At 41.1% G+C, this 19,614-nt stretch overlaps 1 protein-coding gene and 1 long non-coding RNA gene across 2 annotated transcripts; both read right to left on the minus strand.

The window, feature by feature from the left end:
* Positions 1 to 2,055: 2,055 nt before the first annotated feature.
* On the minus strand, positions 2,056 to 9,515 carry LOC129408716 (uncharacterized). The gene is made up of 6 exons (XR_008632098.1): positions 9,284 to 9,515; positions 3,336 to 3,399; positions 2,920 to 2,976; positions 2,789 to 2,836; positions 2,658 to 2,706; positions 2,056 to 2,499 (listed from the first exon to the last, which is right to left on the minus strand). It is a non-coding gene; the product is annotated as an uncharacterized LOC129408716 (long non-coding RNA).
* A 4,322-nt stretch (positions 9,516 to 13,837) lies between these two features.
* On the minus strand, positions 13,838 to 17,309 carry LOC129408697 (neoverrucotoxin subunit alpha-like). Its single transcript, XM_055152986.1, is given in 4 exon segments — positions 13,838 to 15,563; positions 15,566 to 15,742; positions 16,609 to 16,711; positions 17,225 to 17,309. Coding segments are annotated over 4 exon segments (1,713 nt in total). The 5' UTR covers positions 17,234 to 17,309; the 3' UTR covers positions 13,838 to 14,139.
* Positions 17,310 to 19,614: the final 2,305 nt, after the last annotated feature.

The following is a 19,614-nucleotide window of genomic DNA, read 5'->3' on the forward strand; positions in this document are numbered from 1 at the left end:
ACGAGCGGGCAGAGCAGGTGTCCACAAAGCGTGATCGGGCCATGGCTGCATTTACCTCCGTCCTTTCCCCCTGTGGTCACCCAATGGTCTACACGGGCGCAAATTAGTCCTGGGTTAGTCCTGGGTTAGTCCTGGGTTAGTCCTGGGTTATCACGGGCACGGGCGGTAATGGATGGAATATTAACGGGTCCGGTCGAGTGCGAGTCTCGAAAAATAGTGCAGGTCTCTGGGTCGGGTCATGTTGGTCACGTGCGGTGATTGCGGTGACCCAACATGCACCGCAGCGGGCCTCTTAGTACCACGGTGATTCATTTTTGCGGTTATTGCGACAGTCCTAGAATCCAACTTAATCTGTTCCTTGTAAATTTGTCAGTTCACCACCCAATCCACCATTAAACACACTCTGTACTTTAACTATTCATATGGTCATGATTTAGTCTCTGACGCCCCCTGTTGGACTTACATCGCAACTGTCTCTATATCGTACACTTCTAGGCCAATACTTTCACTCTTCCTACAACAGTGATTATCCTGTAAATATGTTAATTTGCATTGTTTATTGTATATATTTTAGGGCTGGGCAAAAATTTTAAAAATGTTTCGCATTAATCGCATGTTATACGCAAAACCAATTAATGAATTTAAAAGTATAGCGCACTTTTATTGGAAATGTAAATGAAAGAGTCATACATTTGTAGTGCAAACAGCATTTCTTTCACAGGGGAATCCTTAGAGTCTTCAAGGTGTTCTGAAGGCTCAAGAAAAAATATTGAATGGACTTTGGTACTTCTAATATATTTTTTCTATATTTTTTTTATTCAGTGAGTAATAAACACGACACTAGTAATAATTTCTAGATCATTGTTATAAACTTGGACTGATATTTCTTGGGAAACACAGGGTTAATATCATGGAATGGAAATGAACCAATCACAGTTTTTCTTCCAGTGACTCCCCCTGCAGCACTGAACTAAAGAAATAAGCTCAGCTCAGAGTCTGCAGCCGAACCCACGGCCGGAGCCAGACGCAGATTTATTTCATATAATTAGCCATTTAAAATTTTATAAATTATATAATTTTATAAAATTGTAGCTGTTTAAGTTCATGTGTAAAAAGTATATTTATATTATAATTGAAGTATATTCATTAAAATACAAACAGATTAAATGATTTAATGAAAATGTAAATTTAACTTCATTATTACACATATTTGTTTACTTTAAGGGTTTTCGACCTGCTACTACTTCTGCTACTGCTGCAGCTACTACTACTACTACTACTACTACTACTACTACAAATACTACAAATACTACTACTACTACAAATACTACCACTACAACTACTACAAATACTACTACTACTACAACTACTACAAATACTACTACTACTACTACTACTACTACTACAAATACTACTACTACTACAAATACTACTACTACTAGAAATACTACAACTACTACAAATACTACTCCCACATAGCAAAAAATATCCGCAGAACGGATCCGCATCGGAGTCACTTGCACATCGCCGCGGATCAGCAACGGATCCGCCGCGTGGATACGCAGCGGATCAGCCGCGCCTCCGCCGCGGATCCGGGCTTATTTTGACGGATCCGCGGCGGAGGCGCGGCTGATCCGCTGCGTATCTCGCGGATCCGCCCAGGACCCGTTTTGGATCCGCTTTCAGAACCGGGTTATCTGCCGCGGATCTGCCGCGGATCTGCCGCGGATCTGCCGGCGGATCTGCCGCGGATCTGTTTATTGTGTCGTTAGGAGCCTAAATATGGTTCAGATTTAATACTGATCCACTTCCTACTGACCTAAATACACACCAGCAGCATTTGCATTGTAATTGTACATAAAACTTTTACAGCAAGTATTAAAACTAGGATATAAAGGCTTAAATTTAAAAACATAAACTTAAACAATTTCAAAGTTGGATCAGTGATATCCTATCACTAAATCTCATTAGTTAAGAAAAAAAGAAACTTTTTTTTTTTTTTTACATTGTAAACAATATTTATTTAAATCATTAATTAGAAATCTTAGGACATGAATAATTATTATTAATGTTATAGGACTTATATACCCTTTGAGTTAACCAATGCTTCATTCTTAATATGAAAATGACAATTTACAGTTTTTACTAAAAATACTTCAAGTTAAGCAAAGTTTTTGTTTTTTTTTAAATGGCAAAAAACAAATATAAGCTATATGAGTAAAAGCCTGGACAGATGAGACAGAGTGTAGCCAAACCATACTGTTTAAACTCAAACTTAACTTGTGTTTACCACCACAGAACAATTAGACGGGTGGTTGTTCTTATAGAGTGTGAAGTGTGGGAGCTTCAGAGCCTCTGTCTTTAGCTTCAGTCTGAGGCAGAGGTTTTGAGGCAGAGGTTTTGAGGCAGAGGTGTAGTGAGTCTGGCTCCTTTTCAGTCCTACTGGTGAAGATCCAGTCTGTCAGTGTCCAGCTCTGGGCTTCCCCTTTCTCACAGCATCTGAAATGACACCAGTTTGTATTAAACACCCCATTACACCTCTTATTCTTGTAAGGAGTTAGAGTTCAGGTTTGTGAAGAACATTGTAAGTCATGACAGTGGCTGTGTGATTTGAACATGAAAGGTAAACACTTGATTGGAGAAATCTATGCACTTACAGAGGGTCAGTCTGTAAACTCCACCACAGCAGGTTCTGAAAGAAACAATCTGCACAACAACAGGTGTGATTATAATGTGCATATGTTTAGTTATGAAAGTTAATAAAAGTAGGATAATACAGTAAACTTACACAGGGTCTGTCTCTACATTTTTGGAACTTGGCCCAGCAGAGGGAATTCTGTAAAACATCAAATAAGAGAAACACAAATATCAGTTTGGATCATTTCAGGCCCCAGTGTTTAATCCAAGTGCAGTATTTACCTCCAGAGGGTCTTTATCATGCTGTTATGTCCATCTTCTTATTAACCATAGTATATTCTGAAACAGAGATGAAAAACATTATTTAACTCATAGGAAATACTTTAGCGCAGTAAAACTGAACTCTTTTGTTTTAGTTTGAGCCTGAGTATGAACATGAGACGTATTTCACTGCTGTTAATACACAATACTCTACTACATTTACTTTTACCACAACATTTAAAATATAATAATCAATTTATGATGGTGTTCATAGTCAATATCAGTGTAATATAGATGTGACACATTAGTGTTCATGTCAGCATCTCACTGAAAGTCTGAAGCACCGTCTCAAGTCCCATAACAGAAAGTTAGAGACAAAGTCAGATCTGACTCCAAACTAAATCTTCACTGTCACAGAAATCATTAAAAGTACTTACTTCTGATCAGCGTGTCGGCCTCCTGATGGAGACACTCAGCAGAAGGACAGGGTCCTGATGTCATCTGGGGAAAAACAACATAAGTTTTGGTTGGTTATCTAACGTTAGCTGTTGTTAAAAGTTGTGCTTTTTATTAGGCAAGGCAAGGCAAGTTTATTTGTACAGCACAATTCGTACACAAAGTAATTCAAAGTGCTTTACAGAATAAGAAATACATTAAAATCATAATAAAAACAAATCAAAACATAAATAATCATGAAGATTAAAATTAAAAAAGAGAGACATAAATTGGAGAGAAGAGTGCGGAATGAAAACCTTTCAGTTTTATGCACAGTTAAACAGAAATGTTTTGAGTCTGGATTCAAACAGCGTCACAGAAGAGTCTGTCTCACATGTTCAGACTGTTCCAGGTTTTAGCTGCATGAACCTGAAACTCTGACTCCCCTTGTTTAGTCGTGACTCTGGGCACCAGCAGGAGGCCGGTCCCTGAGCTCCTCAGAGTGTGAGATGTTCATATGACACTAACATGTCACAGATGGACTTTGGTGCTCGGCCATGGAGACACTTGTACAAACAGAGCTGCTTTAAAGTCTCTGAGCCACAGGAGCCAGAGCAGAGACCTGAGCACAGGACTTATGTGCTCGTACTTCCTAGTTCGAGTAAGGACCCGAGCTGCAGCGTTCTGAATGTTCTGGATGTTCTGGATGTTCTAGATGTTCTGGATGTTGTGAATGTTCTGGATGTTCTGGATGTTCTGGATGTTGTGGATGTTCTGGATGTTCTGCAGCGTCTCACAGCTCGTTTGGAGAGACCAGTGAGCAGAACATTACAGTATCTAATCTACTGGAGACAAACGCATGGATAAGTTTCTCCAAGTCTGATTTAGACAGTAAACCTTTGATTTTCGCTATGTTTTTTAGATGGTAAAAGGCTGCAGATGTTATTGACTTGATGTGGCTGTTAAAGTTCAAGTCTGAGTCCATTATTACCCCGAGATTTCTTGCCTGATTTGAAGGTTTTAGAGAGAGAGACTGGAGGTGACTGCTGACACTGTCCCTTTGTTTTTGTGGACCAAACACTATGACTTCAGTCTTGTCAGAGTTTAGCTGGAGAAAGTTGTTTTGCATCCACACACTGATCTGTTGGATGCAGTGACCAAGTGACTCCACTGGTCCATAGTCTCCTGCTGCCAGAGAGACGTAGATCTGAGTGTCGTCTGCATAATTGTGGTACGACACGTTATTGCTGCTTATTAACTGGCCTGTAGGGGGCAGCATGTAGAGATTGAACAACAGGGGGCCCAGGATTGACCCCTGAGGCACCCCACAGGTCAGGGCCATGTCATCTGAGACACAGTTTCCAATTTCAACAAAATACTTCCTGTCTTCTAGGTAGGACTTGAACCAGTTCAGTACAGTACCAGAGATGCCCACCCAGTCCTCTAGTCTCTGTAAGAGGATCCCATGATTGACAGTGTCAAAAGCAGCACTCAGATCTAACAGGATCAAGACTGAGACTTTGCCTGCATCAGTGTTCAGGCAGATGTCATTTGTCACCTTGATAAGAGCAGTCTCAGTGCTGTGGTGGGCTCTAAAACCTGACTGGAAAACATCAAAGGAGTTGTTCATTTGGAGAAAGTTCGTAAGCTGTTGGTAAACAGCTTTTTCAAGGACTTTGCCAAAAAACGGCAGATTTGAGATGGGTTGGAAATTGTTCAGTACTGTGGCATCAAGACTGCTCTTCTTTAGGAGAGGCTTAATGACCGCAGTTTTCAATGCGTTTGGGAATGTTCCAGATTGAAGTGACATGTTAACTATGTGAGTGAGTGGTGAAAGTAAACTGTTGAGGACGGACTTTAGAAATCTAGTGGGTAACATATCCAGGCAGCAAGCAGATGAACTCAGACTGGTAACGATCTCTAAAACAGTTTTGTCAGTTACAGGTGCAAAGTGATTCAGCTCTAAGTGTCTCTGTGGCTGCATGCTTGTTATTTTTGTTGTGGAATTGATGGCATTTTTGATGCCCTGAACTTTGTCATTAAAGAAAACTGCAAACTCATTACATTTAGATCTGGAAATCAGTTCTAGTGGCAGTGGAGCTGGAGGGTTTGTTAATCTGTTCACTGTTGCAAACAGGACACGAGAGTTGTTACTGCAATTACCAATAATGTCCGAAAAATACTTCTCTCTTGTGTTACTCAAAGTGTATTTGTACATATGCATTGTTCCTCTGTAAATCTCATAATGAACCTGGAGGTTTGACTTGCGCCATTTCCGCTCAGCCTTCCGGCACTCCCTTTTCTGTGCTCTGACTGAGTCATCATTCCTCCACGGAGCTTTTTGCCTCTTTAACCATTTTAACCTTTATCGGAGCGATGGCATCCAGAACATTCAAAACACTCAAAGTCACAGAGTTTAACACATCATCAACATTAGAACATGAGGCAATTTCAAAATGTATCATTTCCATGAACAGTGCACCTGTGTTATCATTTATGTGTCTTCTTCGAACAACTGTAGGAGCAGCCGGTGGTTTGGGAATAACAGACAGGTCAAAGAAGACACAGAAATGATCAGACAGAGCAACATCAACCACATTGACATTTGAAATATTTACACCCTTTGTAATGAGCAGGTCCAGAGTGTGTCCTCTGTTGTGAGTGGGCTCACTGACATGCTGAGTCAGACCAAAAGTTTCAAGGACAACACTAAGCTCTTTGGCATTTTTGTCCCACACATTATCCACATGTACATTAAAATCACCTGTAATGACTAAACCATCAAAGTCTGTGCAAACAACTGAAAGCATCTCAGTAAAATCATCAATAAAACTTTGACAGTGCTGAGGAGGTTTGTATATGACGATGTAGAGTCTGGACGGTGATTGTTTTAGCTCCATTTTGAAGGAAACAAACTCAAATGATGAAAACACCCCAAATGACAACCTGTGTGTAACCAAATGATCTCTAAAAAATGCACACACTCCTCCACCCTTTTTATTTGCTCGTGTTTCAGATTAAAATTTGAAGTTGGGAGGGGTTGATTCCACTAGCACTGCACGACCTGTGTTTTTGTCAAGCCATGTTTCAGTTAAAAACATAAAGTCAAGATTAAAAGAAGAAATAAAATCATGAATTAGAAATGATTTGTTACATAAAGATCTGACATTGAGCACAGCAAGTTTCTGATTAGTTTCAGTAGGACTGGATGTTATCTTCTTACAGGGAACGTGAACTAAATTTCTCTGATTAGACAGTCTAACTGTCCTTCTTTTAATCCGTCTACGTGTTGTAACTGGAGATACAGCTCCATCGCAGGGCCCCAGCCTGATATTACCTTTATCATGACTGTATGTCCTGGGACAGCAGAGGCCCTGTGCGTCCAGCTCTTGGTGATAACAGCTCTGGGGAAAGGCGGGGGAGGGCGAGCAGGGGAGAGTTTGGGTGAGTGACCAGGTGAGGGACCAGGTGAGGGCCGAGGAGGTGGCCGAGGAGGTGGAATACGGGGAGGTTTGGGTGAGGGACCAGGTAAGGACCGAGGAGGTGGAGTAGGGGGAGGTTTGGGTGAGGGGAGAGCTGAGAGAGTCTCTGGTGGTGAAACAGGCACAGTTTTGTATGGGGGAGAGTTCAACATAACCCTTGACCGTGCTATGTTAGGTGTGAGAGGAACCATCTTGATTCCCGATCTGATGAGGCTTTCTAGATGGTTGGGCAGTGCCATGGGTGAAGGTGGGGAGGAGAAGGAGAGTGAAGAGTCAGTTGATGGAGTAGATGTAGCAATGGGGACTCCAGGCTGGTCTGTGGGCAGTGGAGGTGATGGGTGTGCTGGAGGCGCTGGGGAAGGTGGTGGTGGTGTTGCTGACTCATTCTCTGGGGGAGGTGGTGCTGCTGACTTATTCTCTGGGAGAGGGGACGGTGGTGATGCTGACTTGTTCTCTGGGGGAGGGGGAGGTGGTTCTGTCTCTGGGGAAGGGGGAGGTGGTTTGCTGACTTGTTCTCTGGGGAGCGGGAGGTGGTGATGCTGACTTGTTCTCTGGGGGAGGGGGAGGTGGTTCTGCTGACTTGTTCTCTGGGGGAGGGGGAGGTGGTTCTGACTTGTTCTCTGGGGGAGGGAGGTGATGATGCTGCTGAGTTGTTGTCTGGGGGAGGGGGAAGTGGTTGTGGTTGTGGCAGCGGTGGTGCTGTCAATGGTGCTGACTTGTTGGCTGGTTCTCTGTTTAGGTGCAGTAGGGATGCTTCTCCCATTTCTCTTTTCTCTCACTGGATGCACAGGACCCTGTCCAGGCCGGTGCCTCAGAGCGTGGAGGAGGTTTTCCGTCAACACTTCTCACTCCACCTCTGCTTAGGTGTGGGCCATTTCCCTCAAACAGGTCCTTCCGTTTCCAAAAAAGATCAAAGTTCTCAATGTAGTGCAATCCTCTGGCCGCGCACACGTTCAGCAGCCACGTGTTCAGCTGAAACAGTCGGGTAAATTTGTTCCTGTTCCTTAGGTCAATGTTGGGAAGAGGTCCACTGATAAATGTCTTAACCTCCTCTTTATTAAGCTCCTCGAATAATTAAGTGAAATCCCTTTTCAAGACTTCACTCTGTTCCATTCTGATGTCCACTGCACCCACATGCCAATCAGCTGTTTAACCCCTTGGTGTGTTGACAAAACTTTTGGCAGGAGTTTTGTTATCTCAGAAACAGTGTAGGTCGGGTAGCAGCATGTTAGGATTCTTCTGTGACTCACACCACTGATGCCCCGTCTCCTAGCAGCAACGTATCTCTGACCTTGACGTTTGGCACAGATTCCTGGTCTGCCTGCACTCTTTTGGCAACTTTATTGTTCTTGTTTTGTGATGACAGTACATTATCCGTTTGTACGTTAACATCAGTCTGTGACAGTGGTGAAAATCTGTTTGTTAGCTTTATTGTGGGTGATATAACGATATTAGCATTGTCTTTTACCACTCGCTGTGCTGGCTTAGCATTTTGGTCTGTACCAAGTTTTGGAAAAGACACAGTATCACTCAGGTTTAAGTTGAAATAATTTTCACCCTCTTCTCTGGAAGTAACTGTAGGTTGCTCACCACTGGAAGTCACTGGTAGCGTCTGATGAAGTCCTTTTTCAGTTTCTAAAGCAAATATCCGTGCTTGTAGCTCATAAATTTCTTGTTGATAGTTCCGACAGCGCTCACAGATAGAATTCCCTTGGTTTCTTCTCCCCGACATGTTGCTGGCTCATCAGATGATTTGTTAAAAAATGTAAAAATGTTTAAAAGTATTAATTTGCTTAAAAGGAAATCAAAAATAGACACATTATCAAAAATAGGCACATTATCCGTTGTTGGAGGAGGTAAACTGATTAAAAAGCGAAAACAGCAGGAGCAAGCAAGGATAGCGTCCACACTCTTCAGAAGCAGGAAGTTTAGTTTTTAGTTTAGTTTATTACGTTACGTTATTGTATTATGGCACGTTGCGTTAAATTATTGTATTAAGGTACTGACATGATGCACTTTAGTCTCAACTCAACAGTCAACACTCTAGTCTACACAAATAATAATTATCTCTGGTTAAAAACACAACCAGATCAGACACCAGTGTCACCGTCGCTCCACAGCCAAAGGGAGAGCGCCGAGAGCGGCGTCCAGCCAGAACCGAGCCCGTTAGACACGACCAATGATCACGGAGCAGAATTACAATTCTGTGATCGTAAAAATATACAAGAATATAAGTACCGTTATATAAAAATAGTATTTAGACTGGGATCTACCGCAAGAGACGGAGTTATCCTGACTCCTGACCTCACATCGTCTTCATCACGTTAGCTGCTACTGTCGCTAACTTTCCTACTGCACTTGTCAAAACTGATAAAACACAGTCACAGATGTACAGACACCACAATATAACGTTAACGTTATGTACATTAATGATGACTAATACAATTAACTTTTAAACTATTACTTACAGTGAAATCCACGGACAACAGGTGGATGTTGTTTCTTTCTCTCAGGTTCTGATAACGGCTGAGTCAGTGGCGCGTCCGCGCAGCGAATCCGAACCGGGTTAGCCGCGGATCGGCGCATTGATAGTACAAATCATTGTGTCAAAAACAAAGTGTTGTGTTAAAAGTGCGTTCACAGTGCGGATCTAAGATGATTTAACCGCAGATTCTCTCTGTAACAGCAGGCCATCCAAGGGTTAGGGTTAGCAACAGTCAGAATGCGAATACGGAACAAATACGCAGCGGATCCGCAAAGCGGACGGACTGTAGGGATACTACTACTACTACAAATACTACTACTACAAATACTACTACTACTACTACAAATACTCCTACTACTACAAATACTACTATTACTACAAATACTACTACTACTACTACTACCACCAACTGAACAATTTCAATAAAAATATTGACGCTGAGTTGAACCTTGTGTCTGTTTTCCTGTTTTTTTCCTTAATTAAAGACTAGACAATTAGTTGTTAACCCGTGTAATAACAATAAAATAAACTGCTCCTTTAATATTTTTAACCATATAATCTCTGATGAATATCTTTATCCAATTACTTTATTCCCTTTAAACCCTTTTTTAAGTTTTTGTAAATCATGAAATGAAATTCATTTAATTATTTATATAACCAAACAGATAATAGCTCTTTTAAACTTCTTCGCTGAATCAGTAAACCTGAGCTGGTTTAGCATTAAATTACATTCTTTTGCATAAAGCATCAAAATGTGCTTTTAGCATCAAATTAATATCACATTCCACCATAAAACAGTTCAAAATGAAATAAAAGTGCAGTGACCTTTGTTGTCAACTTAAATCTTTCTTTAGAATCCCATAAAACAAGTACAAATAGTTTGTACATTGACTTTCAGCAGGAGTTTAACACTCGCGATTAGCATTAGCATTAGCATTAGCATTAGCATGGCGTTAGCATGTTTTTCACCGTGGTCCATTAGCATAGGGTGACCAAACATCCGTTTTTCCTGGGACATGTCTGTATTTTGCGCCCTGTCCGGGTCGTCCGGGGTATTTTTTTTTTATAAAGTGATGCAAATGTCCGGGTTTTCAGGACCGTTCATTAAACTGAGCGTCTGTCGTAGCGTCTGTGACTCAGAAGGAGCGAGACACAAACAGTCGGTCAGTCTGAAACATACCGAGTTGTCAACTTTATATTTCACAATTATTATATCTGTGTTAAGGCTGTAAAACCTCAGCACAAACTTTATACACTTTTCTCAGACAGGATCGACAGGTGCAACCCTTTTTACTTCCTTCTTAAAACTTATTGTTGCTGTCGTCCTTTTGTTATTCTGTAATGAACTGAAGATTAATTTATTCCGTAATGGAGCCAACAGCGCAGAGTCCTGCACGGGTCCATTTTTGGAGACCTGCAGTACAACACCGCACCTGCACAGGACAGGACCGCACCTGCCCGTTAACCAGAGATTATATCAAAAGTTTGTGCTGCCTACACCACGGACTGAACCAAGACTAAACCAGGACTAAACCAGGACTGATTCCAGGACTGAAGAGGAGGACTAATCCACGACTGAACTAGGACTAAAACAGGACTAAACCAGAACTGAACCAGGACTCACCATCAGGTCGGGCTCGGAGGTGACGCAGGAGAAAGGACCGGCTCAGCTCCGCACCTCACGAAGGTAAACGCGGCAATCGCCCGATCGCAGTTTGCGGACAAACTGCTCGGCGTTTTCTCTCTTAAGTCCAAGATTAGTCCTGGTTTAGACCTGGTTTAGTCCTGACTCACCCGTGTGTAATTACTACCCTCCTGTAATACACAATACACATTCATACGCTGTAAAAAAATAAATAAATAAATAAAAATCCTCCCCCCTCCCAGGTGTCCGGGTTTTCACAAACAGAAATATAGTCACCCTACATTAGTAAACACGAGTAAACTCACCAAGACGATGTTTTAGTGTGAACACGGGACAAACACCGTCACGGCTCCTCAGGTTCACACTTGGAATCAACTTAAAACAGAATATAAAACATTCCCAGTGAGCATGAACATACTGTACCATATTTACATTGAATTACATGAACATGCACTCACCGAGACGTAGTGACGTCGAGATGAAGCCCCATGAAGCACTGAAGTGTTCCATCCATTTGCTCGACTCTTGAGCCGATGCTTCGAGGTGCTTCAGTTGCTCCACTGCGACATCAAGAGGCCAAAAAATGTAGAACAGGCAGAGTGAAAATAAAACAATCAACATGATCATCGAGGTTCTGATGGAAAGATTTTTTTCTTTTTTCCTACAATATGGGGGTGGTACATATGATCCATACATCATACAGGAGAGCAGAAGGAATGAAAACAAAACTAAACAACAACAACAAAAAAATAATAAAATAATGTCATAAATTAAATAAAGCTATACTATACTTCTTACAGATATTGTAAGTTTTAACAGCTTTTTTTGTTTTGGACCTGTTTTATTGTTTGAAAATATTGTTGGATTTCAATATTATACTGATGAATATTTGGTTTATTTTGAGGCCATTTGGTTTTGTGTATGTGATACGTTGCCAGCGTGATGAGAGTCTGAATGAGGAATCCGAGATCTTTGGGGATGGAGGGGCTGGTGAAGTAGAACAGGACGTCTCTTTCCTGGAGGCCGATCGGGTGTTTGGTTTTGGTTTGGATGAGTTGTTGTATTTGATTCCAGATGTTCTTGCTGTATGTGCAGTGGTAAAACAGGTGAGTGATTGTTTCTATTTCGCTGCGACAGAAGTCACAGTTGTAATCAATCTTTAATTTGAATCTTTCTAAAGTTTTTTTGGCTGGGTAAATATTATGGAGAATTTTGAAATTGACTTCTTTAATTTTGTTATAAATGCAGATCCTCTCGCCAACCAGCCACGCCCTGCTCCAGTCAATCTCCCCGTGCAATGAGTTCCAATATGAAGTTGCTGCGGGTCTGTTTGGAGGTTGAATAATATTTCTAATGTATTTATTGATGGAAAGATTTATACTGAACAAATGAATTATTAAATATTTGAAAGTTTGTGATTTCAACATAAACTGTGAATTTATGAACCTGGAGTCCGTGTTCATGATATAACGGTCGGGTTAAAAGAAAAAGTCGACACAATGTTTAGTAATATTGTTTATTTAATGACGTCATTATTACTATAAACTTTATTAGGAGATATCAGCTCAAAATGTTCCCAAACAGGGGAAAGTTTTTTTTTCTTGTGGCTCCGTCGCAAAAAAAATAATAATCTCAAATAGAATGTACCAAACTCACAATAACCCAAAACCACAAAATGTTTTGCGGGAATCCGTTGAGTTTCTTTGGTCCTTATATTTCGAATCGTGCGCCAAATCCGCGAAGCACTTCCTGAAGCAGTCACATGGTTCAGGCGGTTCACGAGGCTTCGAACGTCACCACATACGTCACCGATACAAACCTCGATACGCTTCACCAAAGACTTCCTGGATTACTCGGCAGTGTGTAGTGTGTAGTGTTGATCAGAGTTCTGGTCTGTTGATTAGGCGGAGAGAGATCAGTCTGAAGAGAAACAATCTCAAACACTTGAATTTTCTTAATATTGACTTGATTTCTAAATGTCAATTGTAGAAAATAAATTCTGTCCTCTGCCCTTTTCCCTTTTCATTCACAAACTTTTAAACACAGCTAATCTCAGCAAACCATTGTAATTAGACAGATGTTCACTCATATTCACCAGCACACAGTGTGCACGTGTGCTCTAGTACCATTTCAAATACATGTCATGTGGTGACATCCACAAAAAAAATAAAAATAAAAATAAATAAATACATGCAGGTTTTACACAAATGTGAGATTTTGTCATGTTTGACATCCACTGTGGGATTTAAGTAAACTTTTAATTCACTCAAGTGCCGTTCTTTTACAGTGAAAACTCCCTTTGATACGACGATACCTGAATATTTAAAATGCCAACTTTATTTTTTGTATAATTACGTTTTTGATTTTGACAACAACTTTCTAATAATAGTACTACTGTATCTCGTACTACTACTACTTTTTTCTACTTAATTTATGAATTAACTATCAAAATGATACGACTCATAGTGGCCACATATTTTTATTTTAATCTGTGAAAAGAAAGAAAATTTTATATGAATTCTTATATTAAAAGAAATAACCTGCATTACAGGTGTCTGTCATCTACATCAAGTGTTTTACATATATATTTATATACATATATATTTATATTTTTTATCTTTTCTTTAAAGTGTCTTTATTTGGATCATGAAGACTGTTGAGTTTGTAAATATTTTAAATTGTGTAATAGAGGCAAATGGACATATAACAAAATAACAGATTTATTACATTCTTCACCAAAACAATCTTTTCAGATGTTGTTTATTAGAGTTTGTTTGTTTGTTTTTTATTTAGATCCCCATTAGCTACTGAAAAACAGCAGCTATTGAGTCTTGGTTCCATCCTTCAGTCTTACGTATCAGTGGTCAGATAAAGAGCAGAGGCACAGGGATCTTGGGTCAAACCATTTATTAGATCAGATTACACTTTTTTTATCATTCATTAATTGTAACAGTTTTGACTTTTTCACAAGAAAACTACCCAAGAAAATCACATGTATTTGAATTACATTTGTTACATTTGAAAAGAATCAGGTCCAAAGTGTTGACTTAAAGAGAAAACAGGACAGTGGTGATGAGTTTGACAAAGATCATCTGGACATTTGAAGCTCCTTTTACTCTGTGACAACAGTTGCTCCACTTGGTTTCTTAAATTCGGCTCAGGCATCTATTCCGGATGCCTCCTGCGCGTCTCCCTCAGGAGGTGTTCTGGGCCCGTCCCACTGGGAGGAGGCCCCGGGGAAGACCCAGGACAGGGGACAGAGGGACTATGGCTCTGGGCTGGTCTGCACAGCTCGGGGCCCCTGTAGGAGCTGGAGGAAGTGTCTGGGGTGGAAGAAGTCCGTGAACCCCCGTATGAAAGGGAGGACGTCGATGGATGGGCATGAAAGAGAACGGGACCCCATCTTTGTAGGCGTTAATAGCATAACCAGTGAGGGACGTGTCGCTTTTCGCTGTGACACACAGATGTACTTCGTCTTTGTTTTGTTGAAAATATACAGCTTCCTTCCACATTTTGACCACCACCTCATCTTTCTTGAACCATGGATGTTCTGGCTGTAATTGTGGTGGCTCATAAGTCTCCCCCGACTTCAGAGCATTCAGGTACTGACCCATCTCCTCCAGCTGAGGATCTGCGTTCCCCAGAGAGGTGAAGGCATAGACACAGCGGACTTCATCTCCTGGAGCCAACACAAACTTATAAACCTCAGCCTGAGTGGGCAACACTGGGAATCCCTCCATGATGTCTAAAAAGAACTGAACCATACTGATCTCCATCTCCTTGTCCTCCAGCCACTTGGTGAGTCTGTCCTGGCTGAACGGGGACATGAGTCTCTGGTCAAAGAGACTTCTGAGGACGCTCTCTTCCACTGTCCCCTCTCGAATGGCAGGACATGTCTCTGCCATCTGCCCCTGCAGCTCTACACTGTAATGGCGACACAGTTTGGAGAACTTGTGCACCTGCTGCTGAAGCTCAGGGAACTTCCCCACTGCACTGACAGACAAACATTCATTACACCTCATGGTAATGTTTTCCAGATCCTTCAGAGTCTCCTCGGCCTCCAGCACTAAACCTACACTGATGCCTTTAGTCACTGGAACAGGCTCATATTTAAAGACCTCCAGTGGAAGCAGCCAGACCTTCACAGGAACAGTGTTCACTGGTTCTTTGCCGTCTGCTCCCATCAGCAGCTTGGGCAGAGTCACATAGGTCTGAACAGCTGCATCAAATGTTGCAGGATTGCTCTCAAGAAGAAAATCTCCATAAAACTGAACAGACAATGTTTTAACTAGGTTTTTTTCTTCTTCAGTGAGTTCTACCTTTGCCTCTCCGTGAATTTCACACTGAGGAATCTTTTTGATAGTTACCTCCAACTGTCCTTTGACAGTCTGGAGGTCACTAGAGTCTACCTTCTGACTGTCGAACACAAAGAAAGCGTTGGCTCCGTACTCTATCCCTGTGACCACATGTGTGCCCAGGCCCTTCTCATGACTCACACTGTTCTGTATTTTCTCACACACATCTGCTGTGAGGGACAACTGCTCAAAACGAGTGGTGGCCTGGTATTGCAGGGTCACTCTGCTCTGGTTTTTAAATTGTTTTTTGTTGTTCAGGTAGCCACTGACCCCCCCACTTCAATCAGGCCACTCAGAAAGCTGAGCTTCAGAGACGCGTTCACATTCAGGTTAAAGGACGTGTCTGCAGTGGAGTCTGACGATCTGACGTCAAAGTGACTGCTCCTCTGGGGCTTCTTCACCGTCAGACTTTCTAAAGTTTGTGAGTCCCAAAGGGCCATTCCTAAAACAAACAAACACTGGTCATTTACAGCACATTCTCTGCACACAGCTGACTGTACACATTTATACTTGTATACTAGTGTACTAGTACTTCTTCTTCATCATTCTCTTGATGAAGTAAAAACACCAGCAGGTTTTAGTTGACTCTGTTCATAAACTGTATAAAGTGAACTGAGGGAGTGTGACGTCACTCAGAGTGTTCAGCTCCTAGTTGGAGCAGTTGTAGAAGTGAATTTGGAGCAGAGTTTTGTATTTGGAATTTCAACCACAAATGTCACAGGAACCAAAGAACCAATCACTCTCAAGCCTGTTTAAGGTAACGCCCCGTCTGCTTCACTGAGCGACTGTCAACAGACGCTGTAAAGAAATGGACTGAGGGAGTGTGACGTATGTACGTAAAACATTAACACCAGGATCATGTAGACTGGGTTAATACAAACATTTTAACAACATGACGAGGCTCACAGCAGCAGTTATAGAGAGAGGAGCCACAATATTCCAAAGTCAATGGGAGCCAGAGTCAGAAGGAGCCGGAAGTTCCTCCACGAGCTCTTCCTATTTGAAACACCGCGGTTAGCAGGTAAAGTATACCCAAGTATTTATACAGTCTATGCTCTGCTTTCATTTGGAACGCAGCAGATTTAAAAGGTTTTCATTTATTTTTTTGTTTATTCATTACAGTTACATCACCAGATTCATGGCCCTTAAAGAAGATAAAGCTCACTGTGCTCCTGCTACCATCATCTCAAATTAGAAACACATTACATTGTCTTTTTCAGTTACAATTTTGGTTCAAAGATGCATCTGCAGCTTCTGTTGAGAAAAATGCAAAGTGCTTCATAAAGTGTAACAGAAACAGTAACTGACCTGGGATGAGTTGGTCCTTTGGGGCGTTATACAACATGCCCAGAGTGAACGGTCGGCCCAGACCTCCAACAATCATCTGATTGTTTTTAGCCTTTTGCTCCAACTGTGGAAAAACACAACCAAGACATGAGACATGTTTGACAAATAAAAGCTGGACAAAATGGAGAAAAAAACACTGAATTTTCAATGTATGAAACATAATTAAAACAAATAAGTGTAGCTTTTATCATTATGATTTATGAACACAGACAAGAAAGGCCTTTTTAAAATGAAGTCCACAATTTAATACAGTAGATATAAAAGAATGAGAACTTCACACATCAGTTACTTGAGACGGTGCGTTGGAGGAGAGGGAGCAGCCCATGAACATGGAGAAAAATCCCGCACACCGTCTTACTTGCAAATTGTGAGATTTATTAGGACAAACTGTGCAATGTTTCGGCACTAGGCCTTCATCAGGCAAACACAAATCCATAAAAGTCTAAACCAGGTGCTGTTACTGCCCAAAAATCATCTGTACTTAAAATAAAAAGGCCCCTGTCGATAATGAGACTGACCTGATGAGTTTTCATGAATTATACAGCCCTAGTAAAAAATGGAGCTGCTCAGTGCTCACCTGTGCCATTGTCGTCCTCTGAAGTCTTCTGGGGTACTCTGAACGACAGGTGCTCTGAACGACAGGTGCTCTGAACGGCAGGTGCTCTGAAGGCAGGCAGGTCTGAACTCTGAACGGCAGCTCTGAAGGGCAGGTGCTCTGAACGGCAGGCGCTCTGAAGGCAGGTGCTCTGAAGGGCTGCTTGAGGAAGAGGCTCTGAGGAAGCAGGTCTGACAGGCTGAAGCAGACAGGCTGTTGTCTTTTATAGGGGTGTTGGTTGTTGGAGGAAGTACAAATCATGACTTTATAAGGACATTTTCTTTGACTCAGACAAACTTCGTTGATTGAAAAGGAGAATTATTTGGACACAGTAGTTCACAGCATTTTATATAAACAAAGAGAAACATATAAATCAGGGGTGTCAAACTTATTTTGGTCCGGGGGCCGTATCCAACCTACTTTAATCCCAAAGGGGCCGGATCAGAAAACTCATGGCATATAAACCCCAACAATAACAATAAATTCAAATATTTGTGCAGAGAAATGCAAATTTATTACAGAAATCTTTTTTAATTGATGAACTCTTTCTTATTATAATATTATAATATTATGAACAACCTGAAACTTTAAGAAAAATTCAATTTCAACACAATGTTTTAACATGAACTTGTATGTAAATAAGAATAAATCCATTTATCTTGTAAAATCCTGCACTCGGCTCCACTTTTCTCATGTTGGACATTTTTCTGATGAGGGTGTCACGGTCAACAGTCAAAACGATCGTCCTTTAAGAGCGTTTGGAAAGAGACAAGTCTTCATTTGTGCTGCTCTGGTGGGAGGGGCCACGTACAGAGACGCTGGAGACGCTGCTGTGATAAACACCACAGAAAATTAAACAATATTTTAATAGAAAATATAATTAAAATATTTTAGTAGAAAATCACCCAAGGGCCACATTAAAGATCTTGGAGGGCCGGATCTGGCCCCCGGGCCTTATGTTTGACACCTGTGATATAAATGATCAAATAAATTATAAATAAGTAGCAGAAATGGCAAGAGACTGATGTGAAATAAGGCAGAAGTATATAAATGTATATGTACAAGCCAAATTAAAATATAGAAATATAGTCATTAAAATATATCTCAGTTATACAGAAGAGGTCGAAAGGAAAACGGTGCAAAGATGATATGATGATTGGCAGGACACAGGTGTTATATAAGGAAGAGTTGTTGTACATTTGTACGGTGTATAATCTACAGATTATTTAAACATTTCCACAGAAATCAGTGAGTCACGTCAGACACTGTTTCAGGGTCTGAGCGACCAACAAAAACGGGAAGCAGCACAATGACACACCCTGGTGTTTAAAACATATATATCATCATCATAATATATAATATATATATATCATATAATATATAATCATAATATAATATATCACCATAATATCTCACAATAAAGAATCACCCATCAGCAGCAGCAGTGTCTCATCCCTGATAACCAGAACTTTTTTCAGTTTTGAAGCATTTCTCTGCTGAAATTTTATGTTTGTGAAACAGCTCAAACAAAATAAGGTCTGCAAAATTCACTTTTTCATTTAAAACTGATCATCACTCAGTCGTCCTCCAGTGTCACAGTGAAGTGTCATGCTACTTCCTATTTTCACACTTTACATGAAAATAGGAATGTTAGTAAACAGTGTGTGAGACACACACTTTCGATTTCATGACATTTGCGACATAGCTCAACGCCTCAACTGGTCTTTTGTCTGTCTGGTGGTATGAAACGCCTTAGCAAAAGCTTAAACATAGTTCTCATGAACAACAATTCTACAATTGTAAAAAAGCCTTTTGGTGAATGTAACACGGTGGTCGGTGGTTAATGTTATTTCCAGTTGCGGTGTGTCCGTGAACGCAGCGCTTTGTGTGGCGCTCCTGGCTTCACTCATTAGAAACTAGAAAAAGGTGCACACCTTTGTGTTTTTGTCGGGGTTTCTGCAGGTAGTAGCAGGCGGCGTGTTGTGCGGCGTTGGCAGTGGTAACAGCAGCCGCCCTGTGTCCCAAGCCCCATGCTGGGCGCTGGGTCCTTTGAAAAATGGAATCATATCATATTCAGAAACAAAAGTACGACTCCTGTAATGAGCTGAAAAGGGACGCACATTGTCCCGTAATACTGTGAGAATCAAATATAGTCAGTGGTGCTTTATAAGAAAATGTAGAGTAAACGTGTTCTCAGCCTCTCCTGCTCTGTGACCATTGAGCTGCACTCACATCCTGCTCGTGAGCTCACTGGTCGATGTTTCTTGTGCTGTGAAGAAAACACCAAAGCAACATGAACGACAGTGATGCTGACAGTCAGTGTTGTGCTTGAACGAGTTCAAAAGAACATGTTCATTTTTCAGTGAACTTTG

This window comes from Boleophthalmus pectinirostris, unplaced genomic scaffold (genome assembly GCF_026225935.1).
Source record: "Boleophthalmus pectinirostris isolate CB_2022bp ecotype Guang Dong unplaced genomic scaffold, ASM2622593v1 HiC_scaffold_1, whole genome shotgun sequence".
Classification (NCBI taxonomy): domain Eukaryota; kingdom Metazoa; phylum Chordata; class Actinopteri; order Gobiiformes; family Gobiidae; genus Boleophthalmus; species Boleophthalmus pectinirostris.